Genomic DNA, 18,032 nt, shown 5'->3' with positions numbered 1-18,032 from the left:
TAATAAACCATTTATCACTGCAGTCGTACGCGAATGTAATACATGAGCTCTGAATACAGTCATAATGCATTGAGTGATTTCTACATTATCCTTCACATATCTTTTTTGCTCTTTGAAATTGATGATATTGTGTGCAATAAAAAGTTGCGATATTACCTATAGGACCAGTATATGTCAGCAGTCACCTCCTAAGTAGGACAGGTTAAAGTGGTGTCGTTTCTCATAAGGAACATAATGGAAGGTGACACGCCTCATATGTTGAGCACGGGGATGAGACATCACATGAATAGTTGGAGTGGTGCTTCTGGAATATTTGCTCCAGTGATGGGTACTCAGGCATCAGAAACGGCCTCTTTAACACTCTCTTTATTGGTCCTTTTCCCAGCACCTGCAGCCAGAGCGTGACATTTCTGCCACATTCTGAGCTCCATGTCAATAGCCAGAGAATTTAATACCGTTAAATAGACCACATGGCTGAGCAAACTGCCTGTCTGATCATTTTTCCAAGACACACTGAGTGGTCATGGTGGAGGAGGAATAAAAAAAAAAAAAAAAAAATATATATATATATATATATATATATATATATATATATATATGTATATGTATATATATATATATATATATATATATATATATATATATATATATATATATATATATATATATATATATATATATATATATATATATATATATATATATATATATGTATACGAACACTCATATTTACTACATGTTTACACGTAATATCACAATTTATGTGACAGAGCAATCTGCATGTTACTTTAATAGACCCTGTAAATATTACATGTATCAAGTATGGCAGCCCTATCTGTGTTATGACATGTTCTATGGGGTTTTGACACAGACATAATCTTTCACATGGGTAAACTAGAACAGCTTTAAACAGCTCTCATCATGTTTACAGCAGCCACGCATCTACATGTTTGACTTTTATTTATATATTTTTTTTATTGACAGCTATGCGTAAAATCCATTATCAACTCGGTTCAGACCCTTCGAACTAAATAAATTAATAAATAAATCTTGGTCGTATGTTTACACCGGTGCGGTCATTAAAACGGATGATAATGAACGATCGCATTCATTTACAGAATGAGATGACACGGAGCTCCAGTCCCCCGGTTGACGGTGGGAAAGAGCGGACACGGAGGCTTTACGCCAAGCACCATTATTTATTTTCATGTTCAACCCCTATCCATCACCGTGTTACCACCCTGTCCAGTCCCGGCGCTAACGCCACATCTTAAAGCTTATTACGGCGACCCACCTTCCTCCGGAATATGATTGACGTATCGTGAAAGAAGCGAGGCGGGGCCAACCGCGCGCTCTCGTCCAATCACGACCGATGGGCGGCGCCCCGTCGCTGTGTGCCAGTGTTGGTGGGCGGAGCCTCTCGTTATGTGTCAGTGTTGCCAGCAGACCTGTGCGAAACAAAAGCACTTCTCTCCCCACGTTTAACGCCTTCAAAGCACGTCTTAAAGCTGTTTCAGTCGTAAAGCTGTCAAAGGAAACAAGGAGTTACGCGGCAGAGTCGCAGATTACGCAGGATTACAGCAGCCCTCAGACAAAGTTGGGGCTCTGTTGTCTTGGCTTTGGTGGCAAGAGCAGGAGTGGCTTGATCCTAAAGCAGCTCTCCAGATCAGATTTCACCCAAACCAGCTGTGAGAAGGAGCTTTGCCTTTTCTCCCCTCTCTCCCTCTCTCCATGTTGTAAGCGCGCTCCTGACATCCAGAAAGAAAAGGGGGAGTGACGGAGAGAGTTCCTGAAGGAATTTTCCTTCTCCTAGGCGAGAATTGAAAAAGTCACCAGAGTCTAGAGAACAGCGGCGAGGATGGATGATCAGCCCCGGTTGATGCACTCCTCTCACGGGGTGGGCATGGCCGGACACCCCGGCCTGGCGCAGCATATGCAGGATGGCACGGGAGGAGCGGACGGCGACGGAAGAAAACAGGACATTGGAGACATATTACAACAAATCATGACCATAACCGACCAAAGTCTGGACGAGGCACAAGCCAGGTATATATCCAATAATGTATGCATGCTGTCTCGGTGTTATTAACTTCATAGTAGCTACTGAAACACGTCGACAGCGTTGAGCAAGTCAGCAGCTTTATATTTTTACGCGCCACCCGAAGCGCACCGACTTTCTTTTCGCGTCTTCTTTCAAACTTTCGGCGTGCATTTTTTTATTTTGCATTGCGAACGTGTTGCAGTCACCTCCAAGTGCTTCTGTGCAAAATCTCAGCTGTCTTCTTCTTCTTCCCAGATGCATCGTTTCGATTTCCAATTGCTCTGGATCTCGCAGGTTACAAATGAGAAAGCGCATTGATTCAGTGCCATATAGACTTACTACATGTTGCGGGTGGATTCAGTCGTAGTTTATTTTTATTGGGCTGCAAGCATCTAAGAACTGAGCGCAGAAATAAATGTTACCAAGTATGCATATTTAAAAAATAAAAATATCGTACGTATTTATAAGAAAGTCCATAACTATACAATGACAAAGTGGCTACAGACTTTCTTTCGTCTACTTGTGTATTAAAAGAACGTTCTTAAATCCTAAATTCCATTTTTTTTTAAATATGCAATAAAACGCATGATCTTAGTAGTAATTAAATAGTAATTAAAATCAATAAGCTAGCTAGCTCAAGACTAATTAATATGACAGAAGTGTTGAGAAAAATTAATTCACTTGATCCTGTTAGTCTGTCAACACAGGTGTTTATAAAGTACTTGCAATTTCCACAAATATTAAAGTACTCTCATGCATATGTACTTTACATTTGTAGCATATAATTTGCGTTGTGTTATATTCTGGAAATGTAGCTAGTCCCCCTTATATGAAAATTTGCTAGTAATTTCACTTTGCAATCTAATCGATGCTGCCATCTATGCTGCACGTGAAATACTCTTGACAGTTTTTTTTTTTTTGCTCATTTAACACATGCATCACTCCCAAAAAGTGCTGCACAATTTAGAACCATTTGTCAGCTGTCTTCTATCAAATACCATTTGTAAAATACTCAAAAACACATTTCCATCAGACACGGCAGACATTCCTTCTAAGCCTAATGTCTGTGTTTTGACAGTTTTGACAGGTCATGCATAGTGACGGCTTGATATTTATTTTCTGTTTGTGTTTTTAGGAAACATGCACTGAATTGTCACAGAATGAAGCCGGCTCTGTTCAACGTCCTGTGCGAAATAAAAGAAAAAACAGGTGGGTTTTTCCTGTCTTGCAGTACAAAGAGAACAGAAAGCAAAAAGTTGCAAGTTGCTACCCCTTTGCTTAAATCCGCTTATCGCATTAAGCTGAATATTGAAATATTTTGCTACAGAGCTCTTTAATACGTTGATGCATTGCGTGTCTTGTGAGAGTGTGCGTTATTAGATATTTAGACAGAGGAGAATTTGCAGTTAGAGTCAAGACTGCGCCATGTCAAAGTTCTGATATTACAATAATAACGGAAAAATTCGTGCTGTTCGAATAACGTGTGATTCATACCCCATTCGGATTCTTCAAATAGATAGCTATTATCATTTTGTGTTCTAGGATTATAATTTTTTGCAGCTGAGCTGAAGTGTATTACTTAATACAGCATTTTACATTGTATTGTATCATTGGTTATGTTATGCTGCATTGAGCACCACTCATGAGGCTTTTCCTCGCGTTATTTTACTTTATAGCCAACAGCATATGAGAATATCAGCGGCTTTAGCTTAAAAACATGATGCTATTTTGCTTATTAAATTGCGATTTCGACTGTTCGCTTTAAGTTGCTCTGCCTCATGGTTCTGAAAATGCCCATCTGAGCTTTATAAACTCGACTTATTGCGGCATACCTCTTTTTTTTGGTAGACGGTGGATCTAAATTGTTAATGGATACATTTCGAAGTTTTTGTGCGCATAAAACGTAGCCGGCCGAGCAAGGCACTTTAAGAGCAGCTTAAAAGTCCACCAGAAAGCGCTATTCATTAGAGTGAAATGAACATGCTGTTTTGATTATGCGATCGTCCCTGAGTGAAGGTTTTTTCGAGGCAGATTGCTACAATGAGGAACAACAACAAATGTCCAACAAAAAAACCCCACTGCCGTATCTTCCTTCTAATTAGCCCCAAAGTGTAATTTACAAAGATTTCATTACATGGAAGCTGAATTTGGCTCTCTGCCACTCTGTCTAAAAGGCTCTGCAGTGGAGAGGACCCCCCCTCCTCAGTGAGATTCTGGCCGACCGAAGAGGGCTTCGGAGGGCCACCGTGTCAGCGATCACAGGGGCCCCCGTGGCACTAGGTTCGCTTTTTTCCTCGTCTTGTTTAGCAAGGTTCTCCGAGGAGGGAAAGAGTTATGCCTGGCTTTTTTTGAACTGCCTGGCGTCACCCGGGGGTTCACCCAAAGTTCGTTTCCAAGATGAAGAACAAAGTGACTTGGACCTCTTCCTGGCTTTTTTGCTCCTGCTTCTCTTCCCACAGTTCCTGGCAACCGGGAACCTGCAGGGCTTTTGACTGCAGAGATGAACCCGGGTTAGACTCCAAACGCGCTGTAAAAAACCGTTTGATTATGAAGATGGGAGTTTTTTTTTGGTCAAATTATAGTTGCGATGTCGCTCCCAACAAGAGGAGTGTGTGAATTAGCTGTTTGTTTCATCTATATTATCTTCTTTTTATCTCAGTGTACAATGTGAGACGGCCCCCCCCTACACACACACACACACACACACACCTCATGTTGAGCTTTTGTTTGTGTTTGAACCCGGCCCTGGTGTTGTTTTTGTCAAGGGGGGTTCATCTCAGCTTCCTCGGTTGTGCTGCGGTTGCTTTTCTCTCTCAGGACTTCATTAGGTGCATCGGATCCTCAGAATCAATCCTGCTTGCATTTGATCAGTGTTTGTGTAAAAATATTAACATTAGTTGATTCCCGGTGCTTTTGTTCGTTTCATTTTGAAAACACACACACAAAAAGTTTGAGCTTTCCAATTGTTGAAGGAATTGAGAGGAAGGATATGGTCAAGTGGATCAGAAGAGCAGTATGTGTGTATATATATATATATATATATATATATATATATATATATATATATATATATATAAAGGCAAAATAGAAATATATTTGTTTTATTTACATCATCAAACATTCTGCCGCAAGCATTTGCAAACTATTTCTGTATTTTTTTTTGAGCCCTGGCCTGGGAATTGAGAGAGAAAAAAGGATTTTTGATGCTTTTAATGTGGATTCTATTGATAGTAGCCTGGTTGTGACTTAAGAAAACACTCCAAAAATAGAAAGGAAAAAAAAAGTCAGTGTTTTTAGGTGTCAGTTTCTAATACTATCGGAAATGCTGTTGGGAATATGGTTTAGCAAATGCTGAAAATAAAACTCAAGCCCCGATGGTTGATTTTGAAAGGTCCTTGTACATTAAACCCCCCCGCGCTCTCTCCTACAGAATTAGCCGTGAGCTGTACCTCGGTTCACTTCTGTCTCTTTTTAATGTGAGGGTGTAATTTCACACTGCACAGACAGACACCACTAAAAATCCAGCGCCGCCACGGAGAAAATGGCTCAAACCTCCGCCGTGACATTTACTGCAAATGTGCTGAGTGCAGAGCGCCCAAACGAGAGCAGCCACCATTTTTTTGTCGGGGGCCTTTTTAATTTTTTTTTTTTTTTTAATAAAGAGTCAGCCTCGTTCATGGTTTTACATTGTTGCAGCTGTAGAGTCCCAGGTGGATTCCAGAAAAGCGAGGTTATTAAACCCGTAGCGGGTCTGTTTTGTTGAAATGGCTGTGGAGCGGTGGTGTCTTAGCTTTCATAACAGACTGTGGAGGTCACGGAGCCGTGCCTCGATGAAACGGTGGCTCTGTGTTTTGAACTTTTCGTGCTCACAATAACCTTGATTTACAAGAACTTTGAATGTTTGGATCAACCGGAGTCGTCACCTCGGGCGCACCCCGGCCTGCTCTTTTAAGCGCGACTCGTAATTCCTATTCAGACGCGACACCGTTTCTTCGACAGGAACAATAAATTTTCGCTCCGCTGATATATTTCATCTGCAGACGCGTTGAGAGAGCGCTGAATGACGCGGCTCCTGTAATTCTTTGTAACCTACGGGCGTCTTGCCGAGATTGACGCGGCTGCGAGTTGCCCGGCGCGCACCACGTGTTGCGCGGCGGCGTGTTAGTGGCGTCGCCGTGTTGACAGCCGTGCGGGGGAGACGGGGGGACGGCGTGGTGATGAGCCCTCCTCTGGCAAGCAGCTGACAAGCGGGGCAGTACGGTGTGCCAGCAGCAGACAGAGCCGGCCTGAACTCCTGACCTCGCCGTGTATTTTTACACAGGGCCTGACCGAGCTAACACGGCACAGGCCGGCGTGCGAGTATAAACAAGTATTGCGGCTCACGGAACAGGATGCGATGCGGGGTGGGGGGCTTTTAAACAAGGCTGCTTTAGCACCGCAAGTGTTTCGGATTATTTAAAGCCTTTGTGTATTCGCGTGTAGCGCGCGCTCTTGGAAATTCAAGGCCGCCGTACGTGTGTTTGATTTGGGGGATTGGCACGTATAGATGGTCACATATGGAAACGTTGACATTAACTTAGATGTTTGTTGGGATCGGGTTTCAGCTCCTTTTACCCTTGGGGCTTTCATCAGGCCTGTTTTCGCATGGACGTACGTTTGCCCGATCGTGAACGGAGCTTTGAAAAATAAACGTAAACTTTGCCTGAACCCGCTGAACCGCTGAGGGTCGGTGACAGAAAAAAACGGGCACCAAAATGTAAAGGAAACGTCTTTTTTTTTAAACTGTCGTAGGGTTAGTTAGCTGGTTTCATGCAGTATCCAAAAACCTTTAGAAAAGTACAAAAAAGAAAAATGTCAAGAATGTTGTAACTGAAAAGTAAAGCAAATTACGTGAGTGTACAAATGTAAAAAATATATATGTATTTTTCGAGGTAATAAAGGTTTTTACAGATATTGTAATGCATTATTAATAAATATCATAAAGTTTTTGAAGATTCAGTCGGACCACATGACATATTACTGCTTGAATTAACCTTGCCTTGTCATAAAAATTATCTGATATTTGAAGTAATGTATTGGCCTAGACACACGCTCTTAAGAGTCTGCTGGGGTTTGATGCCCTAAAACATTTATAATGAATTTTAATTGGGAAATTCCTCATAGCATACATGTATTCAAGCCAGTATATCTATGAATTGGATTTTTCATGTATTTTAGTAATAGACAGGCAGTGTCGTGATTCTGATTCATTGGCGAGTGTTAAATGTGGCAGCTTTGTGCGCAAAAAGTCTCGTTGTAACACAAGTAATGAGAGATTTTTTGGTGTCTGAGTGAAGCGTGTTATCTGAAAAAAGGAAATAGGGCTTTTTGGGTTCTGTTTATTGGTTATTGATTGGCTGTGTGGATGAATTGTTTACGAAAACATTGTATTTCATGTTCATTTAAGGTGGCGTTCAACAAATGTTGCTTTCTGGCACGTGCGTGATGCTAAAAGCAATATGGAGATATTCAATACAAACCCGCCACGTGCACACGCTAACAAGCCTGTCCTTACTTGTTTCTCGCGTCAAATGAGTGACAGAACCTCATACGTACGTCAGAGTCTCAGAGTAGTGATTCACTTACCTTTAACACAAAACTCAAACCTTACCGAATATCTTTCAACTTCAGATAAATGTCTTTCTTTCGTATATTAATATAGCCATTACGAGACGAGATGAGAAAACACAAGTAAACAGAGTACGTTTTGTAAAGGTTGTATTTTGATGTATTGCTCTTGTGATATTCACATATTTATTCACAGTGTTCTTTTTACCTGTTATTGTAGCGGTAGTAGCGCTTGCAACATCGCGCTTAATAAAGTTTGGGCTTCGTTCCTTAACTCATTTGTTCTTCGCGCGCCGAGTAATTTTAGAGCTGGCGAGATATCTAACGACCGTCGTGGTGAATTGCGGGGAAATATTGTGTTTGCTACAGCTACATGAGGGGAGTCTCTCCTCCTCCTGTTTTATTTGGAACGTGATTGCTAATCATACTTAGGGCCGTTGGAACGGACATGCCTCAGTAGCAGCATAATGTTTCCTGTGTGTTTCTGTTATTACCCAGCTTCAAGTCTAAACTCACTCGCAATTAGAGCTCCTTATAAATTATGCAAATGATGACTGGCGTAATTGAGACATGTTAATCATGTTTTAAGAGCCTAATTACAGAAATGTATAACGGAGGTGGGAGTCTCTAATTAGCTCTGATAACAGGTTGCCCGTGTGAATAGTGAAGAAGCGCTTTTTGTGTGGGAGGTGTTTTTCTCCTGCGGTTGGTCAATAAAGGAACCCAAACCCTCATTTTATGGAATAATTATTGACATGGCTTAAGGTTACGCTGAGTCTGTTTGAAACTGTTGCGTTTCGTACCTGCGTTTCGGTACAGAGTCTTGGCTGACGACATCATGTTAATATCATTTCACATTGCTTTAGGATCAGAACCTTTATTTAAACCCGCTCCTCCTCCTTTTCTGTATGAAAGGCATCACAACACACAAAATTAATCATCAGCACTCTAATTTTGCGGCAAACTGAGCCTTATTCAAGCACTATTGTTGGAATTTGCACCGAAGCAGTGCTGCACGACTCGGTGAAGGAGTCTAATCATGTGTTATGCGCTAAAAATTGCGATTCAAATCACATTTTTTCAAAGCTCCGTGCTTTATGAAAGGATGCACATTTTTGTGTTTATATAGCGTTAATAAATGTGTTATTACTAAAGAAAAATATGAAACGAGAAATATGACTATTTTTAATAAAAAAATATATAGAGCGGTTAAAAAATGATATGTGGAAATGTAAAATTACACTACTACTTCTTTGTAAATGGCTTAATATAGTCATCTTGAAATGTTAAACTCTCAATTCTTTATTTTGTAGGAAAATTGCAGGGGGCCTTCTCTCTTTTGTTGACTGAAACTGCCTTTTATGCTTTTCTTATAACAAATATGCTGAATTCTCAACATTACAAGCGTTTCAAACTCAGAGCCTAAAATTTACTCAAGCCTTAAACTAAATATGTCATTACATTTTATATGGTTTTTTAAATGCATTTTATATAATAACGGAAACGCCGTTTATTATTTTTGCATGAACAATACAAACTGTTAGTCATTGTTTGTTTTAGTGTAGGGCACGTTTATTGCAATGGTCATTTAATATTTCCTTTCAAAAGATTTGAATGCATCCAAAGTGCATAAAAGCATGGCAGCGCTGGCCGGTTTGGATATCTACAGCATCAATGCCAGCCATTCTGCAAACCGAGCTTTGTTCATAGTTGTCTGACAGATATCATATTCAGAGCCATTACATCGAAAACATCTACTCACTTATTGGATTAAAAATTGCTTTAGAGAGGAAATTTGCTTGCAGATGCGACGGAGCTCCTTTTTTCTGTCTGATATTAGTCTGTGGTGCAGTTTGTAGCTCAATGTAAAAAAGCGAATTACAGTAAAAGGCTCTGCAGATGCTATTATTGTCTCTGTGGAGTCAGACTCAGCCCCTCAGCGGTGCAGTCAATGGCCGTGATCCATATAACAGCATTAGGGCTCTCTCTGCCACCAAATCCTCATCGTTACAAACACATTTCAATTCATTCATTTCCTTACGTGCCTTAAGTGTAAAAGGCGGTGCCGTTTCCAGCTACGGTTGCCATACCAACACCCCAGGAGTTCATTTAGTTTAATTCAAAGGCCGGCGATTGCCGCTCTCCCGCGTCCCGCTGTTTGATTTTGACGACAGCAGCGGTGGCGGTAGCAGCGCAATACATAAAAGACCCCCCCTACATTCCCCCAGCCATCAGCCCCCTCCTGCTGCTGTGAGCAGTCAAACACGGACTGGCGAGCGCCCCTTCCTGTCTCGACTTAGTAAAAATGACACAAATTAATATATGCTACTTAAACCAGACCAAGATTAATGGCCGCCTTTCGCCGCAGCTTAGGAACACTGTCAGTCGACACGCGCTCATTGGACGGAATCAACACTGATCAACATTTATTCGCTGTCGTATCCTGTGTTCAGGGAAACGTGGAGAGATCGAGGACCTGCACGCGCGCACACACACACGCGCGCACTCGCGCCGAGTAGCTGCGCGACCTAAAACATCCCGTAGACTCCATTCACAGCCCAAAAATGACTTTTACACACGTTTTCATTTCACCGATGGTGTGTATTAGAGTAATAAAATGACACTGATATCGTCTACCTTTGTTAGATTTCACCGTACAATTATAGTGTTGCCTCAGCCACGTCTTAGCATTTTACTTGAGGGAATGTCTCAACAGGGAAGTGTATTTTCATATTCATTCCTTATACTTTAAGCTAATGATATGATATACAGAGTGTGCTGGGGAAGAGGCATGTTGCCTAAGTGGTTTAGCATGTAATGAATGTTTCTAATGTAGATTAATGTAATGCTGTTGGCGTGGTGTGGCTGTGCTAAAGATCCCCTCCACTCTCTTTAATCAGCAGGGGGGTTAGATGTTACGGCGGGCGAGGAGATAGAGTCGAGGGGTGCGGGAGGACGTGTGTCGTTATGTGAAGGTAACGCATAGCTATGAGTCGCTCTCTCGCCGTGAAATATTCTAATTTATGCTAATGAAGCTGGCGCTGCCGTGAGAAACAAAAGGGCTGGCTAGGAGCCTGCGTAACCCCCTCCGTGAACACATACATGAGTGTACATATTTTCTCTCTGCGAGAGCGAAGGAGAGAAATGATGAATTAAGCCACCGTCCTCGGTGGTGTTCCTATCTGATTGGCAACACTTTAAAGCGGAAAAAACGTAGTTTTAGGTATGGTTATAGATAGAATTCGGTGGGTGAATGATGAATTGTGAACTACCAATGAAAAACTAATTTTGGTTGGCATATACAGTGTATACTTCAGTACCTTTTATTAATATATGTATATATTCTACTTGGTAGAAATGTAGCATAATAAATAAATAACAGAAGATCATGTAGATCTGTTTATATGTACAAAATTTCATACAGTATATAATATTACATTTTTATATGTTTTATTCTGATGTTATTATGCATTTAGACTAAAAGTTGATGTGGTGTTTATATACACTATAAGAAATTAATAGTTTTGCAAACGTTTCTATTTAGAATAAATGGTCTTTTGAACTGTACCTATAGCTAATTAAGCAGCACAACAGTTGTCAATATTTATAGCAATAATAAATGTTTTTCTCAACTGATTTCAATGATGTGGAAAATTCAGTTTTGCAATCAATTCAAAATCATTACTTTTGAGGAATACTTTGAGTTGAACTTCTGCAGCCCAAAAATTCTATTCCTCAGCATATAAAATTGCAAAAGCAGTGGCTGTTTTCAAATAGATTTCATAAACATTTCCTCATCCGTCATTGGCCGGTTAAACAGATCGGCCCTCCTCAAACTCACGCACCATTGGCGGGTGGAGATGCTTAAACAAACCAAAATGTTTTGATGGCGCCAAAATGTTAACATGTTTTGGAGAAAGCGCTCAGCGACTGGCTTGCACACGCTTGAATTTGTGATAGCGGAAAGTGTTTTAACACCGAGTGCAGACCCGGCTGCGGAGGAGCAGAGCGCGCGAGGAGGTGGATTTGGATCACTTCCCAACATGGTGGCCAGTGAGCGCGTAGGTAGCTTTTAGCACAGCGGGGTGAGGAGCAGGAGCTTTAGCAGGGGTCAGCGCTCACCACGGCCGCCTGGCAACACCACGCACACCGAGGAACCGTGACACACTCTGCCCTGAACACTCAGGCAAGCTTAATCGAGGGGAAACAAAGAGCCCCTCATGTGGCAAGGAATTCAAGGTCTTGCAATAGCTCAGTGGGCTTCCCCTCGAAAATGCGCTAGATGGAGAATGAAATGATTCGAAGGCAATATGGAGCGTTTGTGAATTGCAACACAGTCACCTTCTGTAATTATGTGGGTGGTAATTACTTCCTGTACGCTAAACACAAAATATTCAATAGCGTCTGACCTTGAGGACGCAGGTCTCGCGTCTTTCGGTTAATTGCGTGTTTGCTATTATAGTTCGTTTCTAAACTGAGAACTGTTTGTATAGTGGATGCTCGGTGTCCCTGAATACACACGCGCACGCACACACTCCCGATTGTCTCTGTTTGCCAGCTCGCCTTTGGCAGTGTTAGTTATGGACAGTTAACTCCTGGAATCCTATTAATGACTGTCATTTTCCTTTTTTGCCTTTTGCATAATCAGCATTGTGCTCCGCTGTCCTACATAACCGCTTTTAGCAGCTCTTGTCTAGGTCTTCCGTTGCTGAGAGCACAGACGGAAACATGGGTGGCAGGTGTGTGTGTGTGTGTGTGTGTGTGTGTGTGTGCACTTGGGAGTAGGGGAGGAAGAAGGCTGTTCTAGTGATATATTGCATTTCAAGCCTCCTGCCAGAAAAAGGAACAGTGAGATGTCAAGGCATGTGCAGTAGAGTTTACCTCGACCTGAAGCCAAACCTCCGCCATTGAATCCTTATCGACTGGAGAACTCTCATCGGAGGCTTGTGCCGTCAGGCCAGCTGGTGACATTGTGTTCTCTACCCTACTGACTGTGTTTTTTAGAGGATGAGGCTCCGAGAGCCATTATGAAAGACTCGATGGCCTTTCTTTATTTATATCTGCTTTAAACAGGAACTCACTCTGACACGATTGTCTTTTCCCAGAATGGACAGCCCATTCAAAGTAGGACTGCTTGATTTGGACAAAAAGATTACATTATGAAAAACATTTAACATAATAATATTATATTATATTAATCTTGATAGAATAGCAGCAATACAAAAGCGAAGTCACAATGCAAAATGAATCTAAATTAATTTGAATATGCATAAGAATATGGTGAATGTACATACACATTTAAAAAGAATATATATCACATTACATTATACTATATTATATTATTGAATATTTAGAATTAGAGTTTTACAAAAGTAATATATTTCTGCCTTTTATATTGCACTGTATTTCTATAACGTACTTCTGCATACTTCACAGTATATGAAAAAACGTGGTTCATACGCGTCTAATCAACGGTGTGATTTGGACAAAAATATAATAATTCAAAAACTGTGTACGTAAAAAACATCTTGGAATTTGCCTGTTCCTCCTCCTTTTCATAGTTGTTTCTCTTTTCTTTACTTTCTTCTCTCATCAAAAATGTAAAAAAAATAAATAAATAATAATCAAAAAACAAAAATAAATAATAGTGTTAAACCCAGAGCTGAAGCAGCAGTCTGGTGTCTCCTGTTGCTGCTGTCCACTGTTTTTCTAGGTAATATCCCCTGACAGCATCGTAAGCAGGTGCCTCCTTATATCTGCATGCACTTCTCCCTCATTTGATTTCCTATTACCACACCTCATAGTGCGCGTCTTTCGGAAATCCTCCCCGATAAGGCGCTATTGATGAATTGATATCGGTGGAGGCAGCAGGGAGATAAAGCTGCACAGGTTAAGAGCTTTGTGGATAGTTTAACCTTGATATAACAGTTGTTTCAGCGAGGTTGATTTTCTCTCATCCATCTTCATCCATCAGGGCCTCACTGAAGTATGCAAATGAGCACAGCGGATAGGCGCGTGCTTCCGTTAAATGGGCCGTTTCAAATGTGCGGTGTACCGCGCTGACAGGGTGATACTCCTTACTGTCCAAATTTAGTGTGTCTTCACAGATATCCCCCTCCACACACACACATACCCAGACTAGCCCCCCAATTACTCTCAGCAGAATGCTAGAAGCATGTTGACTTATAAAATATTAATAACGTCCTTTTTCTTGCGCCCGCCACGTTGTTCATATTCAAACGCGTCAGCATAAAGTGCGAGAGGAGACGCACGCTTTCACGTGTCCGGTGTGCATAAAATGCGAGCGGGATGTTCTGACAACAATAACAAGAACGTTTGTTAGCAAATACTATTATTCCCGTGCCAGATTAAGTCGTTTATTTATGTTAGTGGGTTGCGACGAATGCGAATATTATTAGCCGTTGGTAAAATATGGATGTTTAAGTTAATTAGGGAGTGAGGAGATGTTATAATTATAATGCTTAATGTCCCAGAATGCCATGGTCACAAGAAAGACACTACAAAGTGTGAAAACAATGCGTTTTTATTGCATATCTGACATTAATCTGACACCTCTTGCTTCTTTGTTTACTCGCAGTTTGCTAAAGGGAGTAATGAAAAACAAATTAAATCGGTTATCTGTGAAACAATCTGCACATAGAGAAGAGTTTTACTAGAAGTGAACGCTGAGATCTTTGTGGTTTGTTATTTTTCTGTTTCGCTTGTATCCGTTACTGCGAGTTTTTATGGGGCACTTTCATATAATGCTAATTGAGTGTAGCATCTCAATCGTTGCTTACGATTCTTACAATACTCGTGATGATCCGGAGGCCGGTGTGTTGACATTTTCACTGTAGTGGCTCTTGAATTTGATCCTAAAAAAGCATCTGCCTTGTTCCTTCGTAATTGCTGTGTAGTCAGAAAGTGGGAGTAAATTTCTACTCTTTGTAATTTTCGGCTTCCTCTGGGATGTCACCGAAATTTCTTTTTATAGGAGCTTATAGTTTATAGCAGCTATTACGATCCATTGTGCGATTTCAATAAGCAAGCGTTCAAAACAATGAATCTTGAGAGCCGTTCGCTTCACAAGCTGTCAACCGTCCACTCGCTGCATTGCCCAAGGAGGACCGAAATAAACCAACGGGGCGGGTCTTAGTCCTGACTGATGGATCTCTGTGCCAATCGGGGTTGGGCGTGGAGGGAATCAATGTAACAAACCTGGGAAACCTGCCATGTAGACCTAACCACAACTGGCCTCTACTAAAAAAGCCCATTAACATTAATGAAGGATGGTTTTTAAAGCTTCTTCAGCAATCAAGCCCGACAGGATTTATGAAATGAATGGCCTGCCATTAAGAATCATGATTATCATTAGCCAGGACCACACGATAGATTGGTGAGGGATCATTCGAAGACTACGAATGCCAGGCTTTCTCTACCTATACTCTGTTAGGCGCTTCTCATCAATGGGAATATTGTAGGTTGTTTCTTGCAGTAGCTTTGATATGCTGCGTTAAAGACCTTCTGGAAAAATCCTACTTACGAATTTAGAGAATTTAATTGTTGTGTGATGTATGTTGAAGTGATTTTTTCGCTAATACAATGGAAGGACGAACATTTGATGTGTAATTAACGCTTTATATGTATATTCTATCATTTTCATGGCGCAATGACTGATTGGAAGTGTCTTGATGCGTATGTCTTCTCATAAACCAGCTACATTTGTAGTGTTTTCCGGCACGTTTTATCACTGTTCTTTATTAATCACTTTAAAAAAAAATATGCAGATGCAATAAAATCTTGTTAATATGTTAGTTTCAATTTACAATTGTGAAATCATAGTGTAAAAACTAAGAATTATGAATAATGTTAATATTATCTAGTAATCTGTAATATAAATATTATTATCAGTAATAGTAATAGTATATCACTTATTAAAATATAAAGTTATAAAATATGAAGTCATGCCATCTCATAATACCTAAAAAAACACTGTTATTATATTTTTACAGTTAATTTCTGGCATCCACAGCTGGTTTTGTACCATAAAAATAAAAATGCTTAAATGGTTGTACATCAACTTATGTTCAATACCGATTTGCTTTTGTCTTAATTCTTTATTTGACACTAAACTTGATGTTAAACTTGGGGCTAATACAAAATTCAGAGTTCCCCCAATGGTAATTACGGCTTTTCTTTTAACATAAGCGTTTAATCACTGTTTAAATAATAAATGAACGTGGAATGATAAGTTAAGAGCATAATACCCTTTGATTGAGACAGGAAGGATGCATGATTTCACATGCTGAACAGGACGTTCGCGAGCATCATAATATGTCATGGACAGCACCGACAGCACTCTATAAATCAGTCTTGCAAGTGTCACGATCATTTTTCCTATGCTTTATGCTAGCGCTTCCTCTGCATGTTATGTCTGTTTTCGCGATTAACCTCCTGGTATCAGATGACCGTTTGGTAAGCAAAGGTTATGCCGAAGCGTTTTTTTGTGTTTCTGTGTGTCAACCAACGTTCTGCTACCAAGTTCTGTTACCAGGAAGCTGTATGTCATCACAATATATTCCCAGTTAGCATTAGCGAAGCTTTTTTTCGCCGTTGTGACTTTTGGTTCAAAAGAGAAACCCATCCTCTCTCGGTCATTTTCTCTTTTTTCCAGTCAAACCTTTCATTTTCTTTTTCAACATGTTACTCTTTTTGCCGTGTTTCTCATTCCCCCAATCCTCAGAAGTCATTACATTGCTGTGGAGTTGTGTAATGGAGCCCGCGGTTATCAACTTAATGAATTCTGCCCAGTCGCCTCCATTTATTGTGCCCCCTCTCAAATGCAAGTTACATTGTGTGTATGTTGAATTTGGCTGCACATTTGCGCAATGTTCAGGAACCGCCCTGTCCGCGCTTTAAGTGAAATGTCATCGGTGGGTTTTTTCTGAACAGCTTTCTTTGTAACAAAAACATACTTTTAAACACGAGGTGATATTCCATATGGATTTTTCATATTGGATTTATCTGATGCTGTAATATACGTTTGACAGAGCTGGGTGATACATAATGAATATTCATGTTAGATTCACAATAATTCACAAAAACTAAATAATTGTGACATATTGCAAGCATTTTAAGACATTAGAATTTTTTTTTTCCTTGTGTGAAAGCTTTAAGATGGAGTTGTTTTGTTTATAAAGCACTTTGATAAGTTGATAAGTTCTAATAATTTACATAAATCAGTTCAAACTTTTAGCGTCAGTGAATAAATTAGACAAGGATTTGTTTGCTGTTTCCAGAATTGTCAGAATTGTATAATGAAATGTTGGTAACACTTTATAGGACCCAAACCTCACTATTAACTAGTTGCTTATTAGTGTGCCTATTGTTAACATATTGTCTGTTTATTCGTATTTATAAATTATTACTATTAATTTAAACTGTATTAAGGCAAAATGCATAGTTAATGGTTTATTAATAGCAAGAATTGAACCTTAAAATAAAATGTGATGAAAATGTTTTATTAAATGTATTATTGATGTATATTAATTGAATTTGTGTGTTCATTTAGTAAAGAATGCTTATTATTTTTACCCTTGTTATTATTATAATTATATTTAATTAATTCATTTATTATTTTTGTAATTAAAGCGCCTACAATGGCTGTTTGTTACTTGCAGATAACACTCTTTTAAACTCCAACATATCACACATTGTCAGAGTTTTGAGATATGATTCTTTTAGCTATAATCTCAAACTCTAATCTGTAGATATATTTTGCTAGTGAGGTGGCAGCCATATTGCCAGTCTCCTGCCTCGCTTGGCGTCCAGCACGCTGTTGCTTTCTCCCTCTCTTTCTCTCTCTTTTTCTCTGCTGTGTAGGTTGGGGTTTTCTTTGGCAGACTTGGACCACAGCTCGTTAGACTAAAAGAATGCACTACTTTAATTAATGATATGTAAATATCTTTCAGTGGGCTGCATTTGCATATTAAGAGAGATTTGCGGAATCTGTGGAGTAATATATTTTAATTAGGGATTAATTAAAAATAATGGGAATTTCATTTTGCCTGGCAGGTTGGTTTGTGCTCTAGTATGCGTCTGGCACATTTGCCTGACTGAATACCGGCCTCCCACCTCCAATCGGCTTCCTTTCTCTCTCTTCTTCTCTTTAAGGTCTTTCTTTCTTTTTTTTACACTTATCCGTTTCGTCTTCTCTCTCTTTTTTCGTATCTCATGCAGACACTCATCCAGATCTTCTGTAAGCTTTCAATACGAACTCTCACCCCTCTGTATGAGACAATGTACAATTATTATATGATAATGGTTTAACTGGTTAGCAGTATGACTCACCTTCCATCCCCTGCATCCATTTATTCCCCCCTTT

The 18,032-nt window shown here is 40.0% G+C and overlaps 1 protein-coding gene across 2 annotated transcripts in view; it reads left to right on the top strand.

Annotated features, from left to right (window-relative positions):
- The first annotated feature begins 1,430 nt into the window (after window positions 1–1,430).
- The window catches only part of pbx1a (pre-B-cell leukemia homeobox 1a), a 55,926-nt gene continuing 39,324 nt past the window's right edge, over window positions 1,431–18,032 (top strand). For both annotated transcript variants that reach the window (XM_043221864.1, XM_043221855.1), the window contains exons 1-2: window positions 1,431–2,046; window positions 3,177–3,250. In XM_043221864.1, the coding sequence (XP_043077799.1) occupies window positions 1,859–2,046; window positions 3,177–3,250 (262 nt within the window). In that variant the 5' untranslated portion in view covers window positions 1,431–1,858. The remainder of the gene's footprint in view (window positions 2,047–3,176; window positions 3,251–18,032) is intronic.

This window comes from Puntigrus tetrazona, chromosome 2 (genome assembly GCF_018831695.1).
Source record: "Puntigrus tetrazona isolate hp1 chromosome 2, ASM1883169v1, whole genome shotgun sequence".
NCBI lineage: Eukaryota > Metazoa > Chordata > Actinopteri > Cypriniformes > Cyprinidae > Puntigrus > Puntigrus tetrazona.
Note: the sequence above shows the minus strand (reverse complement) of the source record. Positions and strands in the feature narration are given on the sequence as shown.